Here is a 27,288-nt window from a genome sequence, read left to right on the forward strand (position 1 = left end):
GAAGTTAGACAACAGATCAACAGAGCCAGACTGATACCCAGAGAGAACTTGCTGCAAGACAGACCCAAAAAAGAAAATAACAGAACTCCACTAGTCATCACATACAGCTCCCAAGTTAAAACAGTTCAACGCATCATCAGAGATCTACAACCTCTCCTGGACAATGACAGTTCTCTTTCTCAAGCTCTGGGAGGAAGACCTTTCATTGCCTACAGACAGCCACCCAATCTTAAACAACTCCTAACCCACAATAATACTACAACCAGACTTAACACGGACACTGGCACCAGAGCCTGCAATAAACCCAGATGCCAACTTTGCTGCCACATACACCCGGACAACACCATTACTGGCCCCAACAACATCACACATACCATCTCGGGACTATTTAATTGCTCATCGTCTAACATTGTGTATGCCATCAAATGCCAACAGTGTCCTTCAGCTCTCTATATTGGACAAACAGGCCAAACCTTACGCCAAAGAATAAACGGACATAAATCTGACATCAAGAATCACAAAACAGAGAAACCAGTAGGAGAACACTTCAATCTCCCAGGACATTCTATACAAGATCTCAAAGTAGCTGTTTTACTACAAAGGAATTTCAGAAATAGACTGGAAAGAGAAGCTGCTGAATTACAACTCATTACCAAACTTAAAACAATAGAGAAACCTGGTCTGAACAGAGACATCGGATTCTTATCTCATTATACATGACTAAGCCATTTCTCACCTTCTCACCCCTTGCCTTTTCCTGTAAGACCTATTACAGTCGTTAAGAGTCGTCAACAGGCTCATCTCAGCTATCTGCCAATCTCCGATTCCCACCACCCTTCTAAGTAATACCCCTCCCCACCTTCTCAATATATAGAAGGATCTGGTAACTTCTGTTTCAGTGTATCTGAAGAAGTGTGCATGCACACGAAAGCTTATACCAAGAACTAACTTAGTTGGTCTTTAAGGTGCTACAGGAAAGAATTTTTTACTTCGACTATGGCAGACCAACACGGCTACCCATCTGTAACAACAAACCATGAGGCAGTTCCTCAAAACACACACACATTCACACAAATAATAAGAGCTTATACTTCACAACATGTTTTAGGGAATGGATTTGGATTGGGTGGAGTATTCAATTGCTTGAATTATGCTCTATTTTACAACAGTAATATTTTGCGTCATTGCTCTGTTTAAATCTACATTCCAATTGTTGTTGGACTCCACCTGCCCTCAGCCCCAGGCAGCATGACTGATGGTCAGAGATGGTGGAAGCCTATAGGCCAAAGTGCACTTTCTTTCTTTCTTTTTAAATAATATTTATTGAGAATTTTAAGATTACAAAGAACCAAAGGGGGAAAAAAGGAAAAAACAAGTAACATTTAAACAATATGAGTCAATAAAAAACAAGGTCAAAAAGAGAAAAACAAAACAAAACACATAATACATCAAAATCACAAAGCAAAAGTAGACAAAAAATTTAAAAACAAATCCAATATTTCCAAATCATTAACTGTCATTACCTTGTTTCATCGACCTCCTCACACCTCCCTTTTTTGTATTCTAGTTGTTAATTATCTCAGCAAATCCTTTCCATCTTTCATAATATTCTGTCATTAAATTACCTTAATCTATTTTAACCTTATCTTACCATAAAAGGCCCTAAAACTTAAAACTCAAATCTTATTTAAACCAAATTCTCTTAACCATGACATATTCTTACATAATTCTTTTTAACATTTCTGCTAAGGCCAAATAATTTCATTCCAACATTTTTCTAATACTCTTTACTTTTACAAGATTTTCCTAAATAAATTGTTTAAAACTTTCTTCCAATCTTCATTCAACGTCTCTTTCTCCTGGTCTCAGGTTTTGTCAGTCCTTTCTATCCCATCCATCTAGTCCATCAACCTGGTAACCTTATATCCGAGGCCCTTGGATCTCTTCCATGTCCCATCCGCAGATCTTCTTCATATTTATACCTGTGCTTTACTTTGTCTTCTGCTCCTTTCACTCGGGGAGACTCCAGCTTGACAATGTTTTTGTCCCTTCTCGACAGATCAGCCCCTTTTCCAAAGTCAACACTGAACTCCATGTGGTATTTAAAAGCATGTTTCAAAGTCCCTCCAAAGTTAAGGGCCCGCACACCTCCGAACGCCTCCCGGCCCAAAGCCAGACTTGAAAGATCAAAACATCCCTGCATAGGGGGGTCTATCCAGCCCCCATCTCCAAGCCAAACAGAACTCTGTCTCTCCAAATCTGGCTTTTTCCAGGTTCATTTGTCAAGTCCAACAACTCATGTTCCTGCTGGGCCACAGTTGCCTCCGTCTCTGCCTCACTAGGTCCAGCAACAACCTCCTCCCTCATCTGATCTGTCAAAGCACACTCCTGAATTAATTCCTGAGTGGGTTCTATATAGGTACCCACTGCCTGTCCAAACTTTCCAATCCCGACAGTCATCAAATCCATCTTCTCATGTAACTGTTCCAATAAAGCACTTGTCTTGAGGGGGCAACTCCCATCTCTTGCGGGGGTGCAATTAGTGCCAGCACCGTCCGTTAAGAGTTTGGGTGTAATCTTCGATACCTCCCTTTCTATGGAGGCGCAGATTACAGCTATAACAAAGGCGGCATTTTTTCATCTCCGCCAAGCTAAGCAGTTGGCCCCTTATCTCTCTCGCCCTGACCTAGCCACTGTGATCCATGCGACGGTCACCTCCAGACTGGATTATTGTAACTCGCTCTACGTGGGGCTGCCCTTGAGACTGACCCAGAAACTCCAGCGGGTGCAGAATGCCGCGGCGAGACTCCTTATGGGGTCTTCGCTGCGAGATCACATTCATCCGGTACTATACCAGCTGCACTGGCTCCCGGTGGAGTACAGGATCAGGTTTAAGGTGCTGGTTTTAACCTTTAAAGCCCTATACGGCCTAGGACCCTCGTACCTACGGGACCGCCTCTCCTGGTATGCCCCACAGAGAAACCTACGGTCTGCAAATAATAACATCCTCAAGGTCCCAGGCCTCAGAGAGGTTAGGCTGGCCTCAACTAGAGCCAGGGCCTTCTCGGCTGCGGCTCCAATCTGGTGGAATGCTCTGTCACAAGAGACTAGGGCCCTGCGGGACTTGACATCTTTCCGCAGGGCCTGCAAGACAGAGTTGTTCCGCCAGGCCTTTGATCAGGGCGCAGCCTGACTCCCTCCTCTGGCAACCTGCACAGAACTTTGCTTAATTGGTTGCCATCAATTTGATTTAATTAATTTTTATAATGAAATATTTTTAGATTGTGTGATTATTTGATTTTTTGATTATTTGATTGTTGTTAGCCGCCCTGAGCCCGGCTTCGGCTGGGGAGGGCGGGATATAAATAAAATTTATTATTTATTATTATTATTATTATTATTGTCTTACAAAAGGCCAACACCAGAGCCTCCGAGTACATTCTTGTTGAAGGTCAAAGTCTGGTCCCACGATCTTAATCTATTGCAGCTGCAAAGCTCCCCAGTTCAGATTTAATAACAGTTTCACAAGCTCCCTCTAGGGGAAAAAGCTTCTATTTGTATCCATCTCTCTCTCTCTTTTTTTTTTTTTTAAAAAAAAGCAAATCTAACAACAAAGTTTCCTTTTTCAGATATTTTGTCAATATTTTGTTCCTTTTAGATGCGAAGGGGAACAATGGAATCAATATGTTTCTCTTCTTTTAACTATCTGTCAAAAACGTTTGTCTATAGTCAATGAACTTCCCAAAGATGTCTGTCCTGACACCCCGCTTCCAGGTTCAGGACGGTGGAGAATTGCTTTTCTTTACTTGTCTTCTGCAGGTTTAATCAGTCCAGAAAAAGTTCCCCCCTCTTCTCCTGCTTCCAAGGGGGATTCAGTAATTTTAAATGATGAAAATTGATCCTTTACAGACGATTTTCTAAGCTCTAGCTTGCCGTGTCTTTGCTTCAATCTATTTACAAAAAGCGGAAGGCAGACTTCCTGTTTAGACCTTCCCGCTTCAGCGCCAAATTAAAAGAAATTTCTTATTCCAATTTTCCGTTCTACTCACGGACAGTTATTTAAGCTCCAATTGTCCACAGGAAAAAGTCAGCGCTCTCCGGCAACAGCAATGCGGCTTCACTCCGTGAAAGAAGCAGTCGATTCAAGGCACCGCGCCACTCACCCCACGTCGCTCCGGAACCCCAAAATCGGGTTTCCCCGCGAGTGGGGGGGGCGCAAAGGTGCCGGCCGAATCCCACGTCCACAGGCTTCTCCCGCTTGTGGTTTTTGATGGGTCTCCGCCTCGCTGTGGCGGTTCAGACCCTGTTTTCCACGGAGCGGATTCCTCCCGATCGGAGGAAATCCGCCATTGCCAGAGGCGCCAACCCGGAAGTCGGCCAAAGTGCACTTTCTGATCCTCAGAACATTCAGTCAGTGAGCCACTTCTCCAACAATGGATGCCAAACTACTGCATCAAGTGAAAATCCTTAAAACGTATTAGCAACTAAGGAAATGTTTTTACAAACATCCGATGTGTGTAACTTACTTGCCATGGTCTTAAGACGAACCATGCAGCACACAAAATCAGGAAAGTTTATCCTCATCAAGGAATCACCATATCGCACAGTCATCAGCTGGAGGGTTGTGTCATTGATGAACAGACCTGCAAACAGCAACAGGAGAAGGCAAAGGAAGAGATGATAATATATTTTAAAAGGAAACACTGTCCAGTAATGTTCACCAACTGCAGAGAATGGAGTGTTGTCGACTTCCTCAAACATTCCAATCAGGGCCACTTCCTTTATATATATAAGAAAAAAGTTTATATAAGAGCCCAGAATCTGGAAAGAGCATTGTGTGGGTGAACAAGAGTCACAGCTTTACAGCACACTTGCAGGAATGTCTTCTCTGCCTCATTGATTTCCAGGTAACCAGGAATAGGATGCAGCCTTAGGCAACTCAAACACTAAACTCATGGCAAGGGGCAGTCAAGTGGGTCCCTGGCTGAAGGAACAGGACCTTAGGAGGGCTCACAATGGCAACAGGAATCCCTGGGGTGCTAAACTGCTGCTTAGTATTTTCTCTCCTGTCTGATTAGAAGGCAAAGAGGAAGAGAGAGAAATGAATGATATAATCCTGGGCCCGGAAACAAATGTTTGCAATTCATTTGACTTCGGCATATCAGTAATTAGATGCAGCATTTATAGGGTTGAAGGAACCTCTCCAAAGGAACCTAGAATCTACTGACTTGTAAAGTGCAGGAAGAAGCAGCACATCTTAAAGAGGGCTATGCTTTCCCCCAGATTCTGCTCTTGGGGCAAAAGAAGCTGACTTTGCCATATTTATATTCATACTACTTACAAAGACACACACGCCTCCCTTTCTTCTGTTCAGTGCCTGTACTGTTTGCTGTTTGCCTTCAAGGACTGCACAGCATGCAATTTTCCTCCCTGTGTTACACTTTATTGCCTTTATTATCACCATACCTTCCTCGCACCTTCCTTTATGCGGCACATTAGTGATAAATTCCAGATAGCGGCATTGAGAGCATCTGCCCCCACTCCAATTGCACACCAGGAATCATAACAGTCTCTAGAGGCCACCTAACTCCCCCTCTCCTCTCCTCTCCTCTTTCTCCTTCTGAGCAATCTCACTTAAGTTTGCGTCTGTCATTTGATCACACTTTCTTTTTCACTCCCCACCCAGGGGAGGGGAAAAAGAATTAACATGTTAAAGGCATAATGCAGCTTAAGCAGCTATCTAAAAATCTAAATGCTCGTCACTAAGGCAGTGTTATTGGATCGTAGCTTCCTCTGTGCAGTGTGATGGATTGCATATATCAAGGTTACCAGATTTTTTTCAATGAATCTGGGGGCACTTTAATTAATTAATTAACCTGAAGCATATGTAACCCGAGGTACCACTGTAATTAATTACAGTGGTACCTCGGGTTACATATGCTTCAGGTTACATACACTTCAGGTTACAGACTCCGCTAACCCAGAAATAGTACCTCGGGTTAAGAACTTTGCTTCAGGATGAGAACAGAAATCGTGCTCCAGCGGTGCAGCGGCAGCAGGAGGCCCCATTAGCTAAAGTGGTGCTTCAGGTTAAGGACAGTTTCAGGTTAAGAACGGACCTCCAGAACGAATTAAGCACTTAGCCCGAGGTACCACTGTACTATGTTCGGGACGTTGATGCTGCAGTGATGGTGGTGGCAGAGGGGCGGCCGCCGCCTTGACCTCAACTGCCATGTTCCCTCTTCCTCCGAGGCTTCTATCTCCTTTCTCCATGAGCCTGGGCAGCCCCTGAGTTGTTGGTTCTTCGGTGGTGGTGGTGAAGCGGTGACCCGTGGGTCAGGCATGGAAGGCGGAGAAGGAGGGCCGAGAGCAGCAGCGGTGGTGAGGCTTGGGCAGCGCGATTCCTCCCTTCTCATCGCAGTAGCCCCAATCCCATTCCTACTTGTGTGCAAGCAGGAGAGGGCCGGGATCCCTCAGCTGGGAAGCGAGGCTTCACACTGCCTTTTGGAGCAGCCCCATCCCAACTGCTACTTGCGTGCAAGCAGGAGGGGACAGGGATCTCTCAGGCAGCGCAATGCCTCCCTTCCCATCGGAGCAGCCCCAATCCCATTCCTACTTGCGTGCAAGCAGGAGGGGGCGGGGATCCCTCAGCTGGGAAGGGAGGCTTCCTGTTGCCTAACTGAGAGATCCCTGCCCCCTTCTGCTTGCACGCAAGCTCTGATAGGCAGCGTGAAGCCTCCCTTCACAGCTTAGTTGCTGGGGTCAGGGAAGGTGGAGGGAGCCCGGAAGCTGCATCTTAGAGCCCCTGCACCACCATCATATGGGGACTTCCAAGCAGCTCCTGAAGCCAGCCAGAGCCAACAGCTCTGGGCTGCTGAGACTGCCACTGCTGCATTTCCTGGGGACATTAGATGAAATCTGGGGACGTTCCGGGGATGGAATTTGTCCGGGGCCTTATTCGCAAATCCGGGGACTGCCCCCAGGAAACGGGGATGTCTGGTAACCCTGGCATATATAAATCTACCCACCAAAGGACTCTGCTGCAAAACATCAGGAACTGGGGAAGCTAAGGGTTAAGGTTGGAGGCTTGGTTGCAATTCCAGGATTGTTCAGCAGATGTCATTGCGAACTCAATGGATTCTGACTTCATGAAAGAAACAATCTTCAACATTCTGCAGAAGGCGCCAGAATTGGAATTCGTGATAGTAAGGTCTCTAGCCTATCTTCCCCATTCTTGTCTCTTCCAGGGCTTGTGACCAGGGTTTGTTTGCTATTTTTTAAAAAAATAAATAAATGAACTACACCTGTCACGGCAACCTGACACACACACCCCAATTCAGTAGGTGAAACTTTTTCCATTCCTAATCTCCATATCAGGAGAAAAGCTTCACTTGCTATATTTCTGTTTTGGAAACGTTTCCACAAAGATGTATCAGATTTCAAAACTTAAATTGGCCTTAACTGAAAATACATTCAGAGTTTGTCAGCATACCTTCTTGCTCTGTTACTCTTCTCAAATTGGAAATATATAGGAATCCAGAATTATTTTCATCTTCTCTTTCAAAAATGTCCTGGAAAATATTTAAACCCAAGATAATATTTTAGGACATGGCTAGCATATCGATTCAGTCACTGGCATATGAATTATCATAGCTAGGGATGAAATTTTCTGAAAATCTTGATGTTGAGTTTATACACATAGGGTCCCCCCCCCCAATTCCCATCTCATTTCTTAATCCTTATCAGATGTGAGTTTCTGCCTGCCCCTCTTCAGTTAAAGCTATGAGAAAGTCTCACATATTATATCCATTATTACACAAAATATCTTATGTATAATATTACACATGTATGCATTATACATTTCGCAGTAGTGATGTATGGAAGTGAGAGCTGGACCATAAAGAAGGCTGATTGCCGAAGAATTGATGCTTTTTAATTATGGTGCTGGAGGAGACTCCTGAGAGTCCCATGGACTGCAAGAAGATCAAACCTATCCATTCTGAAAGAAAGCAGCCCTGAGTGCTCACTGGAAGGACAAATCCTGAAGCTGAGGCTCCAATACTTTGGCCACCTCATGAGAAGAGAGAGGACTCCCTGGAAAAGACCCTGATGCTGGGAAAGATGGAGGGCACAAGGAGAAGAGGACGACAGAGGACAAGATGGCTGGACAGTGTTCTCGAAGCTACCAGCATGAGTTTGACTAAACTGCGGGAGGCAGTGGAAGACAGAAGTGTCTGGCGTGCTCTGGTCCATGGGGTCACGAAGAGTCTGACACGACTAAACAACTAAACAACAACAATGCATTATACACAGATTCTATATGCATATACAAAGTTCACAAGAGTAACCAGCACATAAACCGATACATACAAAATGCTCATATATACTAATATAAAAATATGTTGCACAAATATAGTACAACATGGACCTTGGCTCTTTTATAAATATGTGTTGTTGTTTTATAATATAATTTTGTATATTACACATAGTGATTTGGGCATTTAAAAAAATAAAAGAAACCCAACAGAACATAAGTGGTTTGGGCATAAGTGAAGCTCAGTACTAGAGGCAACTCAGTTGTATGTAAAGTTTGATAAGGGCAGAACTACAAAAATTGTTTATAAATCCATTTAGAACAGCGTGGCACAGTGCAGTGAGGGTTTCACGCTATTATAGGGTGAAAATCTCTCTTCTCAGGAAAATGAGATCATTAACTATTTAAAAAGTACGAAAAGGAAGAAAACAGGAAAAGGCCAAAGAAGAACAGGGAAGCAGCTGAGAGTTTGGATTCATACAGTTCAGTCATACCTTATACTTATAGAGATTTCGCCAAAGCTTTTCAAACTCTTGCAACGTGAGTCTTCCATTATTACTGGCCTGTAGATGTGGTCAAGTTTTAAATACATTTTGATTGTGTTGCATATTAACAGATCAACTTGCGCACTGGCTGGTAGCCCAGAGTGGGGAAACAATCAAAACATTATGATTTGCCTCTCTAAGCTTTACGTCTTGCCTGGATTGAGCAGAAATATGGTGCTGTAGTGCACTTTCGGAATCGTCCCAAATCAGATGACAGGTGGGGTGATGGTGGCATATTTGAGAGTTTCCTATATTAAAAAATGAGAAATCCTCCCAGGACACATCAGGAAAAGGCAGTATTAGAACCTGTTTGGCATTCTCAATTTGCATTTGCAGGCTGCTGAGAAATGTCACAAGTACTTCATGACTAAAATCCATTAAATTTCAAAACCTGCAAAGACTAAGAAACTACAGTCCCACTTCATCCGATGTATAAAGTGCTATCCTGAGTTATAGGTATATACCCTAATGTTTTGTTCTTTGCAAGGTGTAAAGATTGAGGTTAGAGGGAAAAGAAATGCAGAAAAGTACAATGGTACCTCGGTTTGCAAACTTAATCCGTTCCTGAAGTCCATTCTTAAAACAAAACCGTTCTTAAACCAAGGCACACTTTCCTTAATGAGACCTCTCGCCACCGGCGCCCTTCCACCTTTCGGATTCTGTTCTTAGACCGAGGGATACTACTTCTGGTTTTGCCGAATTCATAAAATAACTCATTTGTAAACAGAACTGTTCTTAAACTGAGGTACCACTGTACCTAAATTTTGTGGTAGTTCACAAAACCGTTTTTGATGACACAGGTATCCTGGCGTTGGTAAGCCAATTCACATATATGATTCATTGTAATTCGCATGATGATTTCATTCGAAGTTTGAGGTTCCTTTGCTTCAGAATGGCCACTTTAAAGTCACTTAAAAAATATTGTAGAAGCCTTCGTTCCCCGATTTGCTTTGGAATATTGTCATTTCTGAAGTAAGATGGTGCCAATTCTTTTGTCTATTATTTTGCACAGAGACTATTCTGGATTCACCTTTTGCAATCCCTCAAATCATGTATACTCCCCTATAACTCAGGATAAAACTTCATGGAACTGATGTGGTAGAATGTGTTCCACAAAAGCTTATACCAGATTACGTTTGTTAGTCTTTAAGGTGCCACAAGATGCTGTATTGTTTTTGCTGACAAAATCTAGCACAAGCACATTTTTTTAAAAAAGTTGCTACAATAAATTTTGTTTCCTGAATGTGAAACACCTGCTTTGCTTAGACAGTAAATACATTCATTTACTATGGTTGAATCTCCTTCTAAATTTTAACAATAACGGGAACATATATTTAGCTTGTATCTCCATATATATTTCACACGCCATTAAAAAATGTGTAAGATCTTCCATTGCTAATTAAATACATAAACAGACCTTAGCATTCCAAGTCTGGTCTATCAGGGGAGGCAGATTCAAACAAGTTTGTTTAAAGGCAATCTTTAGTTCTCTATGCATCAAGTGTTCAAAATATTAAGGGACCTGGACATGAAAGATAGTGGAATATTAAAAACAATTTACAGAAATAAATAATTGTCGCAATTACTTTGGAACAGAACATCTTTCAAACACTGCAATAATGCCCTTTGGGCAAGAGATAGAAATGGGAAATTGAAAACCACAAATTTAGAAACACAAAAAGGGCACGGTCCCTTGATTATTTGGATTTCTCTCCCCCAAAACCCCTCTCAGGTTCCACAGTAAAGACTTCCATCATTGCCAAGGGATGGAGGAGAAATTTGGTTCTGTTTGTTAATGCAAAAGTATCTAATTAGCACTTCTCAAAACAATATGTGAATTGAATTTTGCCCTTCCTTTGGAATGCACATCTGTCCAAATTTTGCAATGCCGAAAAATGTAGACAAAAATACATATACAAAATTGCAATATATTAGGCAAATATGGGGGAAATGTGCTTATTAGAAGAAATGCACACCAAAAGTATGATGAACTCCTCACTGCACTCAGAAATCTAGCACATCAGGAAAAGACTGGGTTAAATTCTGTCTGGCATGTTTGCTTTCCATTTGCAGGTTGTTGCTTTTTTTAACAAGGGAGAATGTTCAAGTATGCAAGTTCCCTTCTTCTGATTCATACGTAAAAGTGCAACAGTCTGGAAAGGGCTGTCTTACCCGATATTTGAACTGGTACTTTGGCTGTGAGAGCCCACACTAGATTAACAATGTGCTTTATTGCATACTCCTCGTCCCCAAAGGCAGCTATGGTGACCAGTTCTAATAGGCAACTTACTCAAAGTCAGGCAAATGTAAAAGAGAAACACGCTTCACAGTTTTTTGTTTGGTTTTTCAGGGGATGGTTGTGGTGCTATTGACCATCCGGTGAACTATTATTCATCCTGTGTTACCTGCGTCTTCTATTTAGATAGTTCACACAGTGATTTTACTGTTAACAAGACAACATTGGAAATGTAGAACAAAAGGGATCTTTGGCGTGAGCATAAATTCTATCACATTTGCCTTCCCTTTCTCCTAGACATTGGAACAAGTCTGGGCATGAAATGTAGTCAGATAGTTAGGCTTTTCTACGCAACATAAAGTCTTCTTGGATGGAAGATTGGACTGTATCTAGGTTCTGATAGGAAGTGATTTACAGAAGTAGGCAACATTTCAGGTGTTTCAGAAGAGAGTTGTTTTGATTTTGTCTTTCCTACCTGACATTTAATCAAAAAGGGGACCTTAGGGAGAAGAGTTTGGCCACTTATAGATTCCCTGCATATGCAGTGGGCAGATCTCATGGCAAATATTTACTTGCGGGGCTCCTGCAGTGGGAAGCACAGCCATAACTCAAAGCAGGGAAGGGCAGCGTAAGGAAGGTTTATTGCATTTGTTGAAAAGATACATCCATCAGAGCTAAAAGGCTCCTGCATGAATCGAAGCTGAATCCATCTCCGCTTCCCCAACTGGCCATTAGATCTATAAACGGATAAATCAGAAAGCAACAGGGACAAAGAATAAGGAGGTTAGGGGAGGAAGCAGGCATGAAACGGTCCACTTGTAACCCGTGGAATTTGGAGTCAAAGTGCCACTACTGCATGCTGTTTCACAAGTCACATTTTGCAAAATATACCAGAGGGGCAATTGGAAAAGGACTGGGCCTTGGAGTATTTAAGGTTGATTTAAACTCTGTTGCAGCATTTGAGGAACTTCAGTAATAGTTGCAAGGAATATATAAGAATTAAGATATACTAAGAAAAAGTTTAATTATGATAAAAGTGTGTATTGGCAATAAGTAATGTGAAATTGAAATATGGAATAGACGGGAGGTTGGGTCTTTAGTGTTAAGACCAATTTATGTTTTATCATTTGTTAAGAAAATTATGTGTCTATGGTTATTCCTGTGTGTAAAAAAGAAAAAGAAAAGGTTGATTGAAGAACAAGTGTGTTTGGACTACTGCCTCTCCAAAGGCCTCCTTCTCCCTCCAAACAGAGAATGTTTGCAAGTTATCCTACACTATGCACATTCGACACCACAGTTTTTAACCCAATTACAAACTAATGCCTGAATGCAACCATTTGAATGCGCCTTCAAAATATGCACATTCACATTCCCGCACATTCAAAATATGTCCCTCTTTGTGTGTGTTTTAGCAACTGTTCAGGATACAAGACAGAAGAAAAAAGAACTTGAAGAAATTAGTTGGCTACCAGCAATGAACTTTACCTTTCTGGACTATTTCATTCAGAATTCCTTGCAGCTGTGAGGCATCCAAGTAGGAGGCCTAATAAAGAACATATGAGAAGGGCTTACAAATGCTACAAAAGTTGTATATTTTTTAAAACAACAACAACAAACTGTTTCTTCATAGATATAGAACTGAGAGGTTTTTCTGGGCAACCTGACCCATTCTTGGTAGTGATTCTTCATTCCCAAGGCTGTTGAGCACTTACATTACCTCTACCAAAAATGGCTTGATTCTGCTTTAATTTTTATTCTTAGATAATTCCCAGCAGCTTCTGAGATTTGGGGAGTGGGGTGGAGGTGGGAAGTATTCTTATTATTTATTTCATTTATGAATGACTTCCCAGGAGGCATCCCATGAAAGCAAGTTACAATAGAACAACCTATTTAAAACAGTTGCATTAAAAAAAAAAAACTATTTTAAACAACAGACACAAAACTGATTCAAATCCAAGACAGATACCAAATATTTTCAATGTTTCAGGTTTGTTGAAAGAGAAATGGCAAGTGCCCCAAAGACAAGAGAGAAAGCACTTGCCTGTCTGATATACAACAGGAAAGAGTTCCAAAGGGTGGGTTGCCAGCACACTAAGGGACTGATTCCAGTATTGTGTAGGATGGTCTCTGCAGGATGTACTCCCTTGCAGAATGTAGGGAATGAAGCAATCTTTTAGGTGTCCTAACCCTAAGCTGTATAGGGCTTTGTACACCAATACCAGCAACCTGAACCTAGTCCAGTAACTAATGGGATGCCAGTGAAATTCTTTTCAGAAGTGCCGTAATACGATGGTAATATACCAGCCCAAAGAGAACAATTAAGCTGTCACATTTTGCACTAGCTGCAGGCAGCTTCTGGGATAGTGGAGATCAAGATGTTCATTGGACTACAACGCCCATTTGCGTATTGCCTATTTATCTTGTGGATTGCCCTGAGATCTTTCGACAAAGGATGGTATAGAAATCTAATAAATAATACAAAGTAAATAATATTGGCTATACTGGGACACTGAGAGATCAATACAAGCTATGAGAGGCCGCAGGTTCTCCATCCCTGTTCTAAGAAAATATAATGCTTTGCACTGTTCTTTTGGTATCCGTAGACGAGATCGCATGGAGTTGTGCCTTTGCAACGCTGCCATAACACCATGGCGTAAAAAGAGCTGAGAATCTGGCCTATTGCCCCTGCAGCTTGGAGTTGCTTGACTCACGAACCATGGAGAAACTTCCTTCGTTGCCCTCGCTGCTCCCGGAGACAAACCTTGCGCATTATTCGCAGCAGGCAGTGTCATTTTCACCTTTTATGCATTGATATAACTATTAGCTGTGAGAGGTCTATTGTGCAGAGGCTTTTGGCAGCAAATTTTTCTCTTGACTAAGTCAAGGAGTCCTTTATAACAGTTTATTAAGCCATTAAGAGCATCTCCTGTGAACACATGCAGCTCAGCTCAGAAAGAATGGGAATCAATTACCCAAACATTGACTGATGTCTGCTTTCCAAACGCAGCAAGTGCAAACTGGAAGTAATTCTGATCACAGTAAAATATGATATACATACCCACATATATTTGTAGCCAAGGGTTACTGCTAATTGCTTGTTTAAGGAACACCTTTCTCCCCTCAAGCAATCAGCCCTCAGCCATCTATTATGTTTTAGCTGGGTTCCTTGCCCTATTTGTTACAGCAGCTGGCAAATCAATAGAGTTTTGAGAAACCCACATGAGATCTGCATTTGCTAAAGCTGAATAAAGAGCAAGACGGGAGACTTTTATTTCCCAATTCTACATGCCATGTTGATGCAGACAATTTTTTTCCTTCCCCATTCAACGTACCTGATTAGCATATCTTAGGAAGATGTTTTCATAGGAGTTGTCTTGATTCCACTTGGGCACAACCTGGATCAGAGAGAAGTGTGTGCGTACAAAATCAGTCACAAAAATCAGTCAGCATGAGACAACGTCTTATTTTTATTCAAACGACCCACAGATGTTTCAGGCAATTTAGAGTTAGCAACATTTGCACAAAAGGAGATTCAGTCACCTCCTCAAAAGTACGAAAGCAGGAAGAAATGTGATACAACAGAACTCTGTTCTCAGATTGTCAATTATCCCTCCTTAATTATCTGAATTCACTAAATTCCCCCCCTGTGACCCCATGTTAATTCTGGCAAATGTAAACTACATCCCTCCTATATCTAAACTCAGATTAACCACAAATAATTTGGATGTGCAAGCTCTGGGGTGGGCAGAGGACAGAGAAGGTTGCTCTGTAGTATTAATCAGGCAGGGAGCAGAGAAAGAGAAATCGGTGTTATTTTATGAAGGTTTTGCGCAACAGCAAGGATTCAGAAACGAAAGCCCCAAGGATGACTACAACTGGCAGTCTTTCACTGGCAGAATGTGCCAGGTTTATGGAGCAAAACAAAAGACGAAATGAGACAAAAAGGATAAGATTGGGAACTATCAAAGCTGGGAGACTTAGGGCAGAATGCTTTCCACTGGCTGAGGGGCTGTAGGGTTTGATGGAAGCCCTGCCGTGCCTGTGGAGCACGAGACAAATGCTGTTAACACACACACACACACACACACACACACACACACAACACCGTTTCAACACCTCACTGGCATATTGACTCAGCACAGTTTGGGGCGTTTTATGGGTGGTACAGGGGAGGGGCATACTTATGCTATATCCTGTGCCCCTTCAAGGCCATGCCCCCATTGACAGTGGAACACTCCTGCTTCCCAGCCTGTGCCAGCCTTCACCAATCTAGTATCTTTCAGACATTTTGGACTACAACTCCCTTTGGCCATGCTGGATAAGGCTGATGGGAATTGTAGTCCAAAGCATCTGCAGGGCACCATAATGGCAAAGTCAGCAAGCCACTGGAGGCTGCTGCTGCCAATGTGTTTTTTTGTTTCCCTTGCTGCATGCCCTGGGCTGCTGGGCAGAAGAGTCTTTCCCCTTCCTCGGGTTGTCCTGAACCCTCATCCTAGAAGGACTGTGTGTTCTCTGCAGCCATCCTGCCAAGCAGTTGTGTGGGTGCCATGTTGTGTAGGTTCCCCTTCCTCCCCATTGTGCTCATAAAATGGGAGTGTAAGGGGCTCTGAAGCCAGGCCATGGGGATGGCTGAGGACTTCCAGTGGTGGTTCATTGCAATTTGGGGGCTTGGTGGAGTGGGACATTTTGGTGCCATCTCCCTACACAAAGATGCCCAGATGGAGCCAGTTGCTTGATTCAGTATACAGTAGTTTCCTTTGCTTCACCTAAATTAGATTAATCATCCTGTTTACCCAATGTAAATAAGTTAATTGGCATGTTGAGAACATGAGTTGAGTGGACTCACTGAGAGTTCAGCACATTGTGAACCAGACATGTGATTGCTTAGTAGCCATGTTTGTGACTCCACATGCCCAGTTCACAACACCCTCCCCTGTATTTGTTGTGCCATGTTTCTTCCCCTCTTTAGACACTTTAGATTACAATTTTATACCCACTGACCTGGCGGTAAGTTCCAGCTTCCTTATTGGGACCTACTTCTGAGTACATAGGATCGTGCTGCAAAAGGAATTCAAATATTTTTATCTTAAACAGCCCGTCATAGAGATCTGCAGAACAGCACATTCAACTAAGAATTAGTACGCCGAGAACCTGAAAACAGTTTAAGTGATCGTCCTTTGAGGGTCATTTTGCTTTGCTTCAAGACAGATAAGGGAGCTGTAAGGCAATGAGAACAATTTTGGTGGTATGGTTCCCCGAGGTGCCCTCAATAGCTAAATTATAGGCATGACGTACCCAAAGTTAAGCACACGAGACCCTGTAATTTCAACTGAAGGAATTTGAGCATGTTTCTCCCACTGAAATCAAAGGGACTTAAAGGCCATGTTCAGAGGATCATGTATTGACATATTAAATACTTCAGAGTTTAAAGAACTGTGGCCATGACTTAATATTCCGGCTTGTTCCAAAGCTGTTAACCATTGTTCTATGGTTCCATGGTTTGGATGAAATGGGACACTACATTTAACTGAAGACTTCTTGGTTTGCATGAAGGAAAGAGGTGAAGGGGCTGCATGCACACCCAAAAGGCTCACTTATACCCCAGCTCTCTAAGCCAAGATATGATTGTCTAAACACAGCCATCATATCCTTGTCTTTTGCTACATTCTGCTCTTTGGAAGAGTCTTGCTCCACTTCTAGTGCGAATTCTCCCTGTAAAGCAGTTTAAACAGCTACCAAATCATAGTTTGAACTTTCTTCTGTTGATCTTAAATCAGCTCTTTAACCTATTTTTCTCTCAGGGGGGTGTAAATGCTTCCAAAGATGAGGGGAAAAAGATTTGAATATACTTGACACAAATTTGGAGCCGGTCCCTTGACATTAGCAAGATCCATAGAATCATAGAATCATAGAATCATAGAGTTGGAAGAGACCACAAGGGCCATCGAGTCCAACCCCCTGCCAAGCAGGAAACACCATCAGAGCACTCCTGACATATGGTTGTCAAGCCTCTGCTTAAAGACCTCCAAAGAAGGAGACTCCACCACACTCCTTGGCAGCAAATTCCACTGTCAAACAGCTCTTACTGTCAGGAAGTTCTTCCTAATGTTTAGGTGGAATCTTCTTTCTTGTAGTTTGGATCCATTGCTCCGTGTTCGCTTCTCTGGAGACACTGTGTTTTTCAGAGCAACCCCAACAATGCTAAGAGTGTTATATTTTCTTCTTAGATATTGAGTATCACAGATGGGCCTTCAAATACATGGCATTCAGCCTGTGGCCCTCCAGATGTTTGTGGCCCTCCAGATGGTAAATGGTCGAAGATGATTGGAGGTATAGTTTACCAACATCTGCAGGGCCATAGAATCTGTTTTCCTGGTATACAGTACATACCCCTCAACTGTCCTGATTTAATCGGGACATCCCATTTTGGGGGGCTGTGTCACCTGACTCCTGCGAGATCACAGCCCCGAAAGACACACGCCCCGATTTGCCTCTGGTACATGTTGGAAGGTATGACAGTATGGCCCACATAGGTGCCAACTCCCTGGGGCCCTGGGTGCCTGAGCACCCATGAAGAGGCCAGGAACCCACATATTCTGCTACCAGGACATGGCACCCATGGCCTTGGGCACCCACGGTCGCAGGGCCAAGATGGCACTCCTGATGGCCCATTAGTTGTAGCAGAGTAAATGGGTAAGATTTCAGTTAGCTCAGGCATAGGCAAACTCCGGCCCTCCAGATGTTTGGGACTACAATTCCCACCATCCCTAGCTAACAGGACCAGTGGTCAGGGGTGACGGGGATTGTAGTCCCAAACATCTGGAGGGCGAGAGTTTGCCTATGCCTGAGTTAGACGCTCACAACCTAGGGCCTGATCTGATGCTTCACATAGACCCTGATCCACCCAAGGGCCAACTGGACCCAAATGAATTTGGGGCCCTTACCTAATGTTTTTAAACCACAATTAAACTCAAGGTCAGGATGGAGGTAGGGGAAGAAGGGGGTGCTCCATTCCCCTCCCCCCACACAACTGCATGCTTTGTCAGGGTTTAAAACCCTTATGAAATATGCCATTTGGAGGGAGCAGGGGAAACAGAAGATGCTGTGCCCTCCCCCCCCCCCACCACCACATGTTTAATTAGGGGTTTAAATTAAACTCCTAAATTAATTAAACATGTGGAATGGAGGTTGGAGGGGGAACAGTCAGTCCTATTGGGTCTGCTTTGCTTTGTGGAACATGCTGGCAAAGCAGACCCCTGCAGACAGAAGAATTCTATTTATTATTACATTTATGTCCCACCTTCCCTTCAGGACCAGATGCACAGCCTGGGAGTCATTCTGGACTCACAGCTGCCCATGGAGGTGCAGGTCAATTCTGTGTCCAGGGCAGCTGTCTGTCAGCTCCATCTGGTACGCAGGCTGAAACCCTACCTGCCTGCAGACTGTCTCGCCAGAGTGGTACATACTCTAGTCATCTCCTGCTTGGACTACTCAATATGCCCTACATGGGGCTACCTTTGAAGACCTTCATTGGCTCCCAGTATGTTTCTGAGCACTATTTGAAGTGTTGGTGCTGACATTTAAAGTCCTAAACGGCCTTGGCCCTGTATACCTGAAGAAGCGCCCCCACCCAGTCATTCAGTCTGGACACTGAGGTACAGCTCCGAGGGCCTTCTGGCGGTTCCCTCACTGCGAGAAGTGAGATTACAGGGAACCAGGCAGAGGGCCTTCACGGTAGTGGCGCCTGCCCTGTGGAACGCCCTCCCATCATTTGTCAAGAAAATAAACAGCTACAGTGGTACCTCGGGTTAAGAACTTAATTCGTTCTGTTCTTAACCTGAAACTGTTCCTAACCTGAAGCACCACTTTAGCTAATGGAGCCTCCTGCTGCCGCTGAGCCGCTGCTGCACGATTTCTGTTCTCATCCTGAAGCAAAGTTCTTAACCCGAGGTAATATTTCTGGGTTAGCGGACTCTGTAACCTGAAGCGTATGTAACCTGAAGTGTATGTAACCGGAGGTACCACTGTATCTGACTTTTAAAAAACATCTGAAGACAGCCATGTTTACGGAAATTTTTAATGTTTGATGTTTTATCGTGTTTTAATATTCCGTTGGGAGCAGCCCAGAGTGGCTGGGCAGGCTCAGTCAGATGGGTGGAGTATAAGTAATAAATTATTATTATTATTATTATTATTATTATTATTATAGCTCAAGGTGGTGTTCATACCTCTCCTCCTCCTTGCTTTATCCTCACAACAGCCCTGAGGCTAAGAGATGGTGACAGGCCCAAGGTCACCCCATGAGCTTCACAGCTGAGTGGTGATTTGAACCCTGGTCTCCCAAGACTGAAGCAAACCCTGCACAGGCTACCTGCCTCTCCTTCACTCCTGCCAGCTGACTGCCCTACCTTTTGATTGCCCTGGGGAGGTCTAAATGGGCCAACCCATGGCAGGTTGATCTAGCGCTGTCTTGAACTGAACTATCCAAACTGGGCCAGATTGAGTCAATTCAGTTCTGGATCCAGGCTTCCAATAAGTAGAAGGCACACAGCGTATGTCCCTGCTTCACATTTAAAGGCAACACCACTTTCTACACCTACATACCTCTGTTACCACTGGACTCAGCTCAGTATTTGGTACCCTAATAAACAAAAGGAAGAAGAAAAAGAGAGGACTGCATTAGGATAGAACAAGATGTCTGTGTTGCTAGTTAAACACTGAATACTGAATTCAGGTTCCCTGGCAGGCCTGCAGCAGAGATACTTTTTTCTATGGGAAAAGAAGGCTGGAGTAGTCTGGAAATTGTGTTGTATGGTGCATAGTTAACTTACCATGCCAGAATGCAGCACAGGTAGACCTACAAATTAAACCCATGGTTACTGTATATACCCGAGTATAAGCCAACTTTTTCAGCACATTTTTTATGCTGAAAAAGCCCCTCTCGGCTTATACTCAAGTGAGGGTCCTTTCGGGCTGCTCCTTCCTCCTCCGCCACCTTTGCCGCTGTCAGCGGCGGAGGAATGAGCAGCCCGAAAGCAGCCCTTTTGGGCTGCTTGTTCTTCCTCCACTGCTGCTGCCACCACCAGGTTTGTGATGTGGTGAACCGGCTTATACTCAAGTCAATAAGTTTTCCCAGTTTTTTGTGGTAAAATTAGATGCCTCGGCTTATATTCGGGTCGGCTTATACTCGAGTATATACGGTATTTCATCAAGGGCATACTTTTTCAGATAAAGCACATGCAGAGGACCAGTGAGGGGGGTAGATCTAAGAGAGGGTCCTTCTTCCCAGCCATTTGGTGGCTCAAAATCACACACACACACACAGAGAGAGAGAGAGAGAGAGAGAGAGAGAGAGAGCTGCTTTTCTCCCCAAGAGCGTAAAGATTCAGTGTGAGTGTATATTTTCTCTTGGAAATAAAGCAGTTGGGATGGGTGGGTTTGGGGCAGACAAATGGCTGGGACGGAAAGTGTTAAAACAACCAGCTCTCTTCCAACAGTCTTCTGCTCAGTCTGAAGTTACTGTCACATTCTTGGGTCACAATCCACAACCTAGCGGAGAGGATTCAGAGAGAGAGAGAGCTAGGGAGCTATCATCACCCACTCCTGGGGGAGATCTGGTCTTGCCTACTCCTATACCCTTCACCACCCCCATAAAAAATAAGACAAGAGTCCTTTAAACAATAGATACTGTTAATGAGCTCAGTTTCGGGGACATATCTGCATGCATGGTGAAAGTGATCACCCATAAACTGAGGAATGGAATATAAGAAAACATTGGTAAAGAGATGCTGGCTTATGACAAGAACAGGCCTGAATGCCTGTCTACATACCTGTAGTTGTTTTGGTTCTTTAGAAAGATTCGTAGAATGAACTCTGACTCTTGCCCTCCTTGTGATATTTCTGGAATAATGATGTAGGTCCCAGGTCTCAACTGAAATATCCCAGTGACATCTCGTTGTTTTATGAATCCCTTGTTGTAAACGGTGGTTCTGTCCTGAGAAGCAATATAACGTGAGAAGAAATGAGCAGGAATTCTGGAGAAACTATCACAGAATGTCATCCTCTAATTTTAAAAATACATTATGCAGGTCAATCAAGGGTAGAAATGAGTTGGAGAAGGGATAACAACTTGCTGATGATAGTACAAACTGTTAGGCAGAAGAACAAACTGCCTCAGAAAGGGGAGGATTTTAAATGGAGTTTGGATGGCCTCTTATCAAAGATATTGAAACAGAGAGGATTTCCTGCGTTGGCACAGAACTACACTAGATGACCTTCAAGGTACATTTCAACTCTGTTTTTCTAATCTTCTGCAAGATCAGAGGCACCTAACTTAGTTGTTCTTCCTCCAAAAGTAAACAGCAGGAGTGCTGGTGAACTGAATTCATGGTCCCATAGGGAAAACACTCAACTAGGGATGGATGATTCAGTCTTGATTTCTCTCAGTTTCTCATTTTTCCAGTTTAAATTCAGTTGGCCACATTTCAATATCCCTTTGTGTACTTGGTTGTTGTTTTTTAAGTCCTCAGAAATGTACCATAATTTTGATGGGCATTCCTCCAGAAATTCACAATTCCGCAAGCCATTTTTTCTAATTTGGGTTTGTTATTTCACAATGCATACTTTTCCCTAATATGTGTATTTTTGTACTTGTTGGGGAGGGGATTGGGGTGGTGAATTTCACTGCAAAATTCAGACAAGCGTGGATTTCAAAGGGTGGCTACGTTTTTAGGTGTGCATTGCTTTTGGAAGTGTGAATTAGGCAGATTTGCATTAACATGAGAAGCAACTTGAATTCTTCTTCCATTGCTGAACTCAGGAAATCTTTGGTGAACCTCCATATATGGACCCCACGCAAACACAGATTCCATGACCATATGCTTGCTACAGCTCTGGCACAGACTATGAACCTGATATCCATTCTCATAAGAAAATGTCGTATCCTGTCACATTTGTTGCTGTTCCAATATTTTCATCAAGCTGGAGCAATAAATAAAATGCAACAGCTATTATTGTGATGACACATAAAGACAGCATAATAAAAACCCTTACTAAACATATTCTTACAAATACACTGGAGTGTATAAATCCCATTTAGAGTGGTTTCACAGTGTGGCACAATAATTTATGAGCCATGCCTTTGGAAAGGGTGGGGGAGAATATAAACTGCTGTCTTGCAAAGAGAAAGCGGGGGTAGCCTTTTTTTTTTTTTTAGGGGAGCATGGCAGGCATTTGGACTTTGAGGCACGATGGATTAAAACTTCAGCAAACCTAAATGAAGACACTTCTTTTGGACCTAATGGAGTCATTTATATTTAAGAATTTCTTTTGTCATTGAGACATTCAGAGTGCCTTTATAATGATGTTTATAACAATGTTTTCAACCAATCGTCCCATGTCTTTGTAACACAGGCTGAAGAATCATTGCTACAAACAGAAAATCTTTTCTCCAAGTCCCCTGCACTGAGCAACTGACAATACATGCATCACCACACCTTTGTACTTCCCCCACTAACCAAATCTGCCATGTCTTAGATCTTTTAGACAATTGGAAAGATCAAGATCTTTGTCTAGGATGAAATGTGAAATAATTATTCATTGGACACAGTGTCCAATGTCATCCATTGTGTTATTGTCATCCATAACATCGTGGAGAAAGGCGATCTTTACAGCAACCACATCATGCCATTAGTTAGGGACTAATCCAGAATGCAGCAGCTAGACTGGTGACTAGGAGTGGCCTCCAGGACCATATAACACTGGTCCTGACAGATCTGCATTGGATCCCAGTACGTTTCCGAGTACAATTGAAAGTGTTGGTGCTGACCTTTAAATTCCTAAATGGTCTCAGTCCTGTACACCTGAAGGAGCATCTCCACCCCCATCGTTCAGCCCTGACACTGAGATCCAGCGCTGAGCGCCTTCTGGCGGTTCCTTCCTTGCAAGAAGTGAGGTTACAGGGAACCAGACAGAGGGCCTTCTCGGTAGTGGCACCCGCCCTGTGGAACGCCCTCCCATCAGATGTCAAGGAAATAAGCAGCTACCCTATTTTTAAAAGACATCTGAAGGCAGCCCTATTTGGGGAAGTTTTTAATATTTAATGCTGTATTGTTTTTAACACTCAACTGGGAGCTGCCCAGAGTGGCTAGGTATGGGCGGGGTATAAATAATAAATTATTATTATTATTATTATTATTATTATTATTATTATTACCACTCCTTCCAGCCCAGTTCTTAAAGGAATCTTATTCTCACATATACTGGCCATTGTGCTACCAAAAACATTGTATGCATTATGTACAAGAAGGGGTGGAGAAAGCTTTTCAGCACAAGGGATGCAACCTCTTGCGGGAAATCTTCTGGGAGCCACAAACAAGGGCTAGGCCAGAGGATAAGAGGGCAGAGCAATGGATGCAAGTCTTACCTTCTTGCAGGGAGTTATATTCCAGCCATGCAAGAAGGTCAGAGGTTTCTACTCACAGACATGCCACACACCTCTCCATTCTCCTTCCAGGCAAGCAAGAGGCATCAGACAGGGACACAAAAGTGCTTAAAGAGGGCAGGTGGCCTGAGGAGAATCCCAGTGGACAGAAAGGGCTGGTGAAGGACCATCTGAAGGACAGCCTCTCCCCATATAAACCGTCCCAGACTCTGCGCTCATTATTTGAGGCCCTTCTATGTGCCCCTCCTCCATGAGAGGTCCGGAGGGTAGCAACATGAGAACGGACCTTCTCTATAGTGGCTTCCTTTTAAATGTGTCTGTGGGAAGGGAGGGGTATTGTTTTGCTGTTTCCCCCATCCACCCACATTGATTCTAGCCAGATTGGGCACATCAACTGGGTCATGTGTTCTCATAACATAGCACTTGCCTCTTTGGTAAGAGTGAACTCTAAGGCAGCAGGGGCTCTTACTATGGTTTGGGGGGAGAAACTAAATCTACGGTAAAATGCTCCTGAGACCCCCAGACATGGAACATTTACAAGAATGCTATTAGCACTAAATATCCTTCTCGGGGATAGTCCAGTTAAAATCTAATTAAAACCCCACATTTTTAATCTGTGCTTAATGAATAAGTTAACGAAATTGATTACTCAATTAATTATTTTAGTGCTAATTATACCTCTCTTGGATCAGATAACATTTCCTGTTTACTCTGTGCTGGTTCTTGCTGTTTCCTCCCCATGACTAGCATCAAGCAGACGTGTTTAATATACAAACCTAAAAAATTATAGGCGGCTGTGCTAACACCTCACCTAAGGATTATAGAATTGTAGAGTTGGAAGGTACCCCGAGGGTCATCTAGTCCAACCCCCGGCAATGCAGGAATTCTCAACTAAAGCCTCCAAGACAGATGAACAAGGACTTTTGCGCAGAGATCTTAAGCTACCTCTTGGGTTCTTGAACTCATTTCTGTGTGCTGGAGACTCTCCTCAACCTTTCTTGTACAAGCCCCTCTTCTTATGGCAGAGGATACTTCCAAGGTCTCCTCACATTTTGGAAGCACCTTATCAGACACTGCAAGGGGCTACTTTCAAAGCAGGCTATAAGTAGGAATGAAACTGAGTTGTTCACAAACAAAGAACCTGTATTGATCCTTGACATACCAACCCTCATGGGCTGTGCCTGGAGGGTAGACTGCACACTGGAGTAGTAACAATGGCAAGCTGCTCCCTCTCCTCTCCATGTGTGCCCCACATTTCCTCCCCAAATCTGCTACTTAGGGTTAAGGGAACTTCCAGAACAGATCTGGGGCGAGTACAGGGAGAAGAAGGAGGAGGAGAAGTTCCATGGTGCAGCCATGGTTCTTTCACTAACAGTCCTTTCACTAACAGAATTGCCTCATGGGGTACCACCCCTGGAAACTACTTGCATAGATTAGGCCTCAGTAAATCCAGTTGAGAGTGCAACTGCCTGAAGGCAAGATTAACATTTTCTAAGTGAAAATAAATACTGACAATGAAAAGTAGGAGATGCTAGAGATGCACAACAGGAGAGACATAATTATTCTGAAAAAGATACCCCAAGAGCACTGCCAGAGACTGATATCTAATATGATCTCAAAGAAAAGCTACAAACAGGCTACTTTAGTGTAATCCCAACGAGACGTGTGAGGAAAACATGCCTTTAACTGCCTTTTAAAGTCCAGCTTTGTGGAAATGTGTAGTTCAATGTCTCATGCTTCTAACCCACCATAATAGGCATGTTTTGGATTGGTTGCATTTCCCCACCCCCCCACATCCTGAGTCTAGGGATGCTTACTTGGAAGCAAGCCCCACCAGTGGTCAATGAGGCCTAGTATTACAGACAAAATAAATTAGAACATCCCTATTGATTATGCTTACTGGCTCTTTAAAATATTGGAAACAGGGAGTGTCAAGAAAAGCCTTTCTTCTGCTTCTGCCTTGACCAAAGTTTGATTTCTGCAGGCCTCCGGGCAGCAGAGAAAATTGGTTTCTGGCTCTTAGTAATGAGAATGAGAACATGGATTGAGTACAACTGTGTTATCTGGCAGTGACTAGTAGCTCAAGGTCAATATGGCGGCCTGCTTAATTAACAGCAACTCTGCAACTCTGAGAATGCACATATTCAACTACTGGAAAGTTCCAGCCAGTTGAGCTTCTGACTGGTTGGGAAATTCTGGCCTGGTTGCTCAGCCATTCCCTACAAGATTGGGTTATTACTTTCCTCTATGCTTTACACATTCTTCCTAATGTCTGTGCTGTTCGTTCTTGTGGTGTGGGGTCAAGTACCTTGTAGATTAGAGTAGGTCAATCTGCTTAATTCCAATGTGTTGCCCTTTTGGTCAATTCAAGAAAGGTGGACACATTTTACTCCTATTAGCAAACTCAGGTGGTGAGTTCAGGCACCATTTTAGTCAAAACCAGGACACTGGGAAGCAAGAGCCCTATGGTTTTCAGGACTTCAAACGTTCATAAACCAGGCTGTTGATTATCTACATGCTGGCTATATGCTGTATTTATAACAGTTTTGAATGCTTTAAAACAGGGGTCAGCAATTCTTTTCAGCAGGGGGCCGGTCCACTGTCCCTCAGACCTTGTGGGGGGGGGCAGACTATATTTTGGGGAAAAAAATGAATGCATTCCTATGCTCCACAAATAACTCTGAGATGCATTTTAAATAAAAGGACACATTCTACTCATGTAAAAACACGCTGATTCCCTGTCTGCCCGCAGGCCGGATTTAGAAGGTGATTGGGCCGGATCCAGGCCCCTGGGCCTTAGTTTGCCTACCCATGCTTTAAAATGTTTTAAATTTTGTTTTGTGGTGCTTTTAGGGGCTGTTCAATGTTACACTTTGTGTGTCACTTTCTGAGGTCTTTTATTCTAGACTGTGCCACAGGTTCCACTTGCAACTTCACTTTACTATTTTCAACTTTTTTCAAACCAACAGAAATCAGAACCTCCAGCCAAATGGCTAAGGAAAGATTCTGCTCTTGCCTTTCAGCTGCACTCAAGAGCAGTATATTCCTGAATTAACATTCTTAAGCGTGGAATGAAGTGCCCACCTGAGGCTGTGTAAGCATCTTTATTTGTAGGGAGAGAAATTACCTAACCTGAAGCTTCATCCACACATGTATTTAAAGCACTCTTGAACTATTTCAGCAGCCATAGCTGAGAGAGCCAGTGTGGTGTAGTGGTTAAGAGCGGTAGATTTGTAATCTGGGGAACCGGGTTCGCGTCTCCGCTCCTCCACATGCAGCTGTTGGGTGACCTTGGGCTAGTCACACTTCTCTGAAGTCTCTCAGCCCCACTCACCTCGCAGAGTGTTTGTTGTGGGGGAGGAAGGGAAAGGAGAATGTTAGCCGCTTTGAGACTTCTTTGGGTAGTGATAAAGTGGGATATCAAATCGAAACTCTTCTTCTTCTCTCCCCCCCCCCAAAGAATCCTTGGAACTGTAGTTCGTTAGGAGTGCTGGGAATTGTAGTTCTATGAGGAGTAACTTCATTTCCCAGGATTCTAGGGGGCAAACCATGACTGCTAAAGTGGTATAAATGTGCTTTAAATGTGTAGTGTAAGCACCACTACTTCAAGAAAACTCCTCTCCAGAGGCAATGGTATACATTATTACTTCTGAATTCTTTAAAACTCAAGTATATATTGAACCTTCTCATGGCTGCAGAAGGGGATGGAAAGAGATAGGATGTTTGTAGCTAAGGGAAAAGGGGAGTAGAT

At 43.3% G+C, this 27,288-nt stretch overlaps 1 protein-coding gene across 3 annotated transcripts in view; it reads right to left on the minus strand.

Moving 5' to 3' along the window:
• Positions 1 to 27,288, minus strand: part of CAPN13 (calpain 13) — an 87,390-nt gene that overhangs the window by 8,113 nt on the left and 51,989 nt on the right. For 2 of the 3 annotated variants that reach the window (XM_081000167.1, XM_081000166.1), the window contains 9 exons: positions 20,926 to 21,089; positions 19,700 to 19,736; positions 16,097 to 16,153; positions 14,428 to 14,490; positions 12,581 to 12,638; positions 11,759 to 11,832; positions 8,809 to 8,877; positions 7,493 to 7,571; positions 4,527 to 4,643 (listed from right to left, as the gene is read on the minus strand). In XM_081000167.1, coding sequence (XP_080856293.1) covers positions 4,527 to 4,643; positions 7,493 to 7,571; positions 8,809 to 8,877; positions 11,759 to 11,832; positions 12,581 to 12,638; positions 14,428 to 14,490; positions 16,097 to 16,153; positions 19,700 to 19,736; positions 20,926 to 21,089 — 718 coding nt within the window. Of the gene's footprint in view, positions 1 to 4,526; positions 4,644 to 7,492; positions 7,572 to 8,808; positions 8,878 to 9,091; positions 10,382 to 11,667; positions 11,833 to 12,580; positions 12,639 to 14,427; positions 14,491 to 16,096; positions 16,154 to 19,699; positions 19,737 to 20,925; positions 21,090 to 27,288 lie in introns of those variants that run through there. The other variant, XR_013984518.1, reaches the window with a different exon arrangement.

Source organism: Podarcis pityusensis, assembly GCF_964106645.2.
Source record: "Podarcis pityusensis genome assembly, chromosome: 3".
In the NCBI taxonomy this organism is placed as follows: Eukaryota; Metazoa; Chordata; class Lepidosauria; order Squamata; family Lacertidae; genus Podarcis; species Podarcis pityusensis.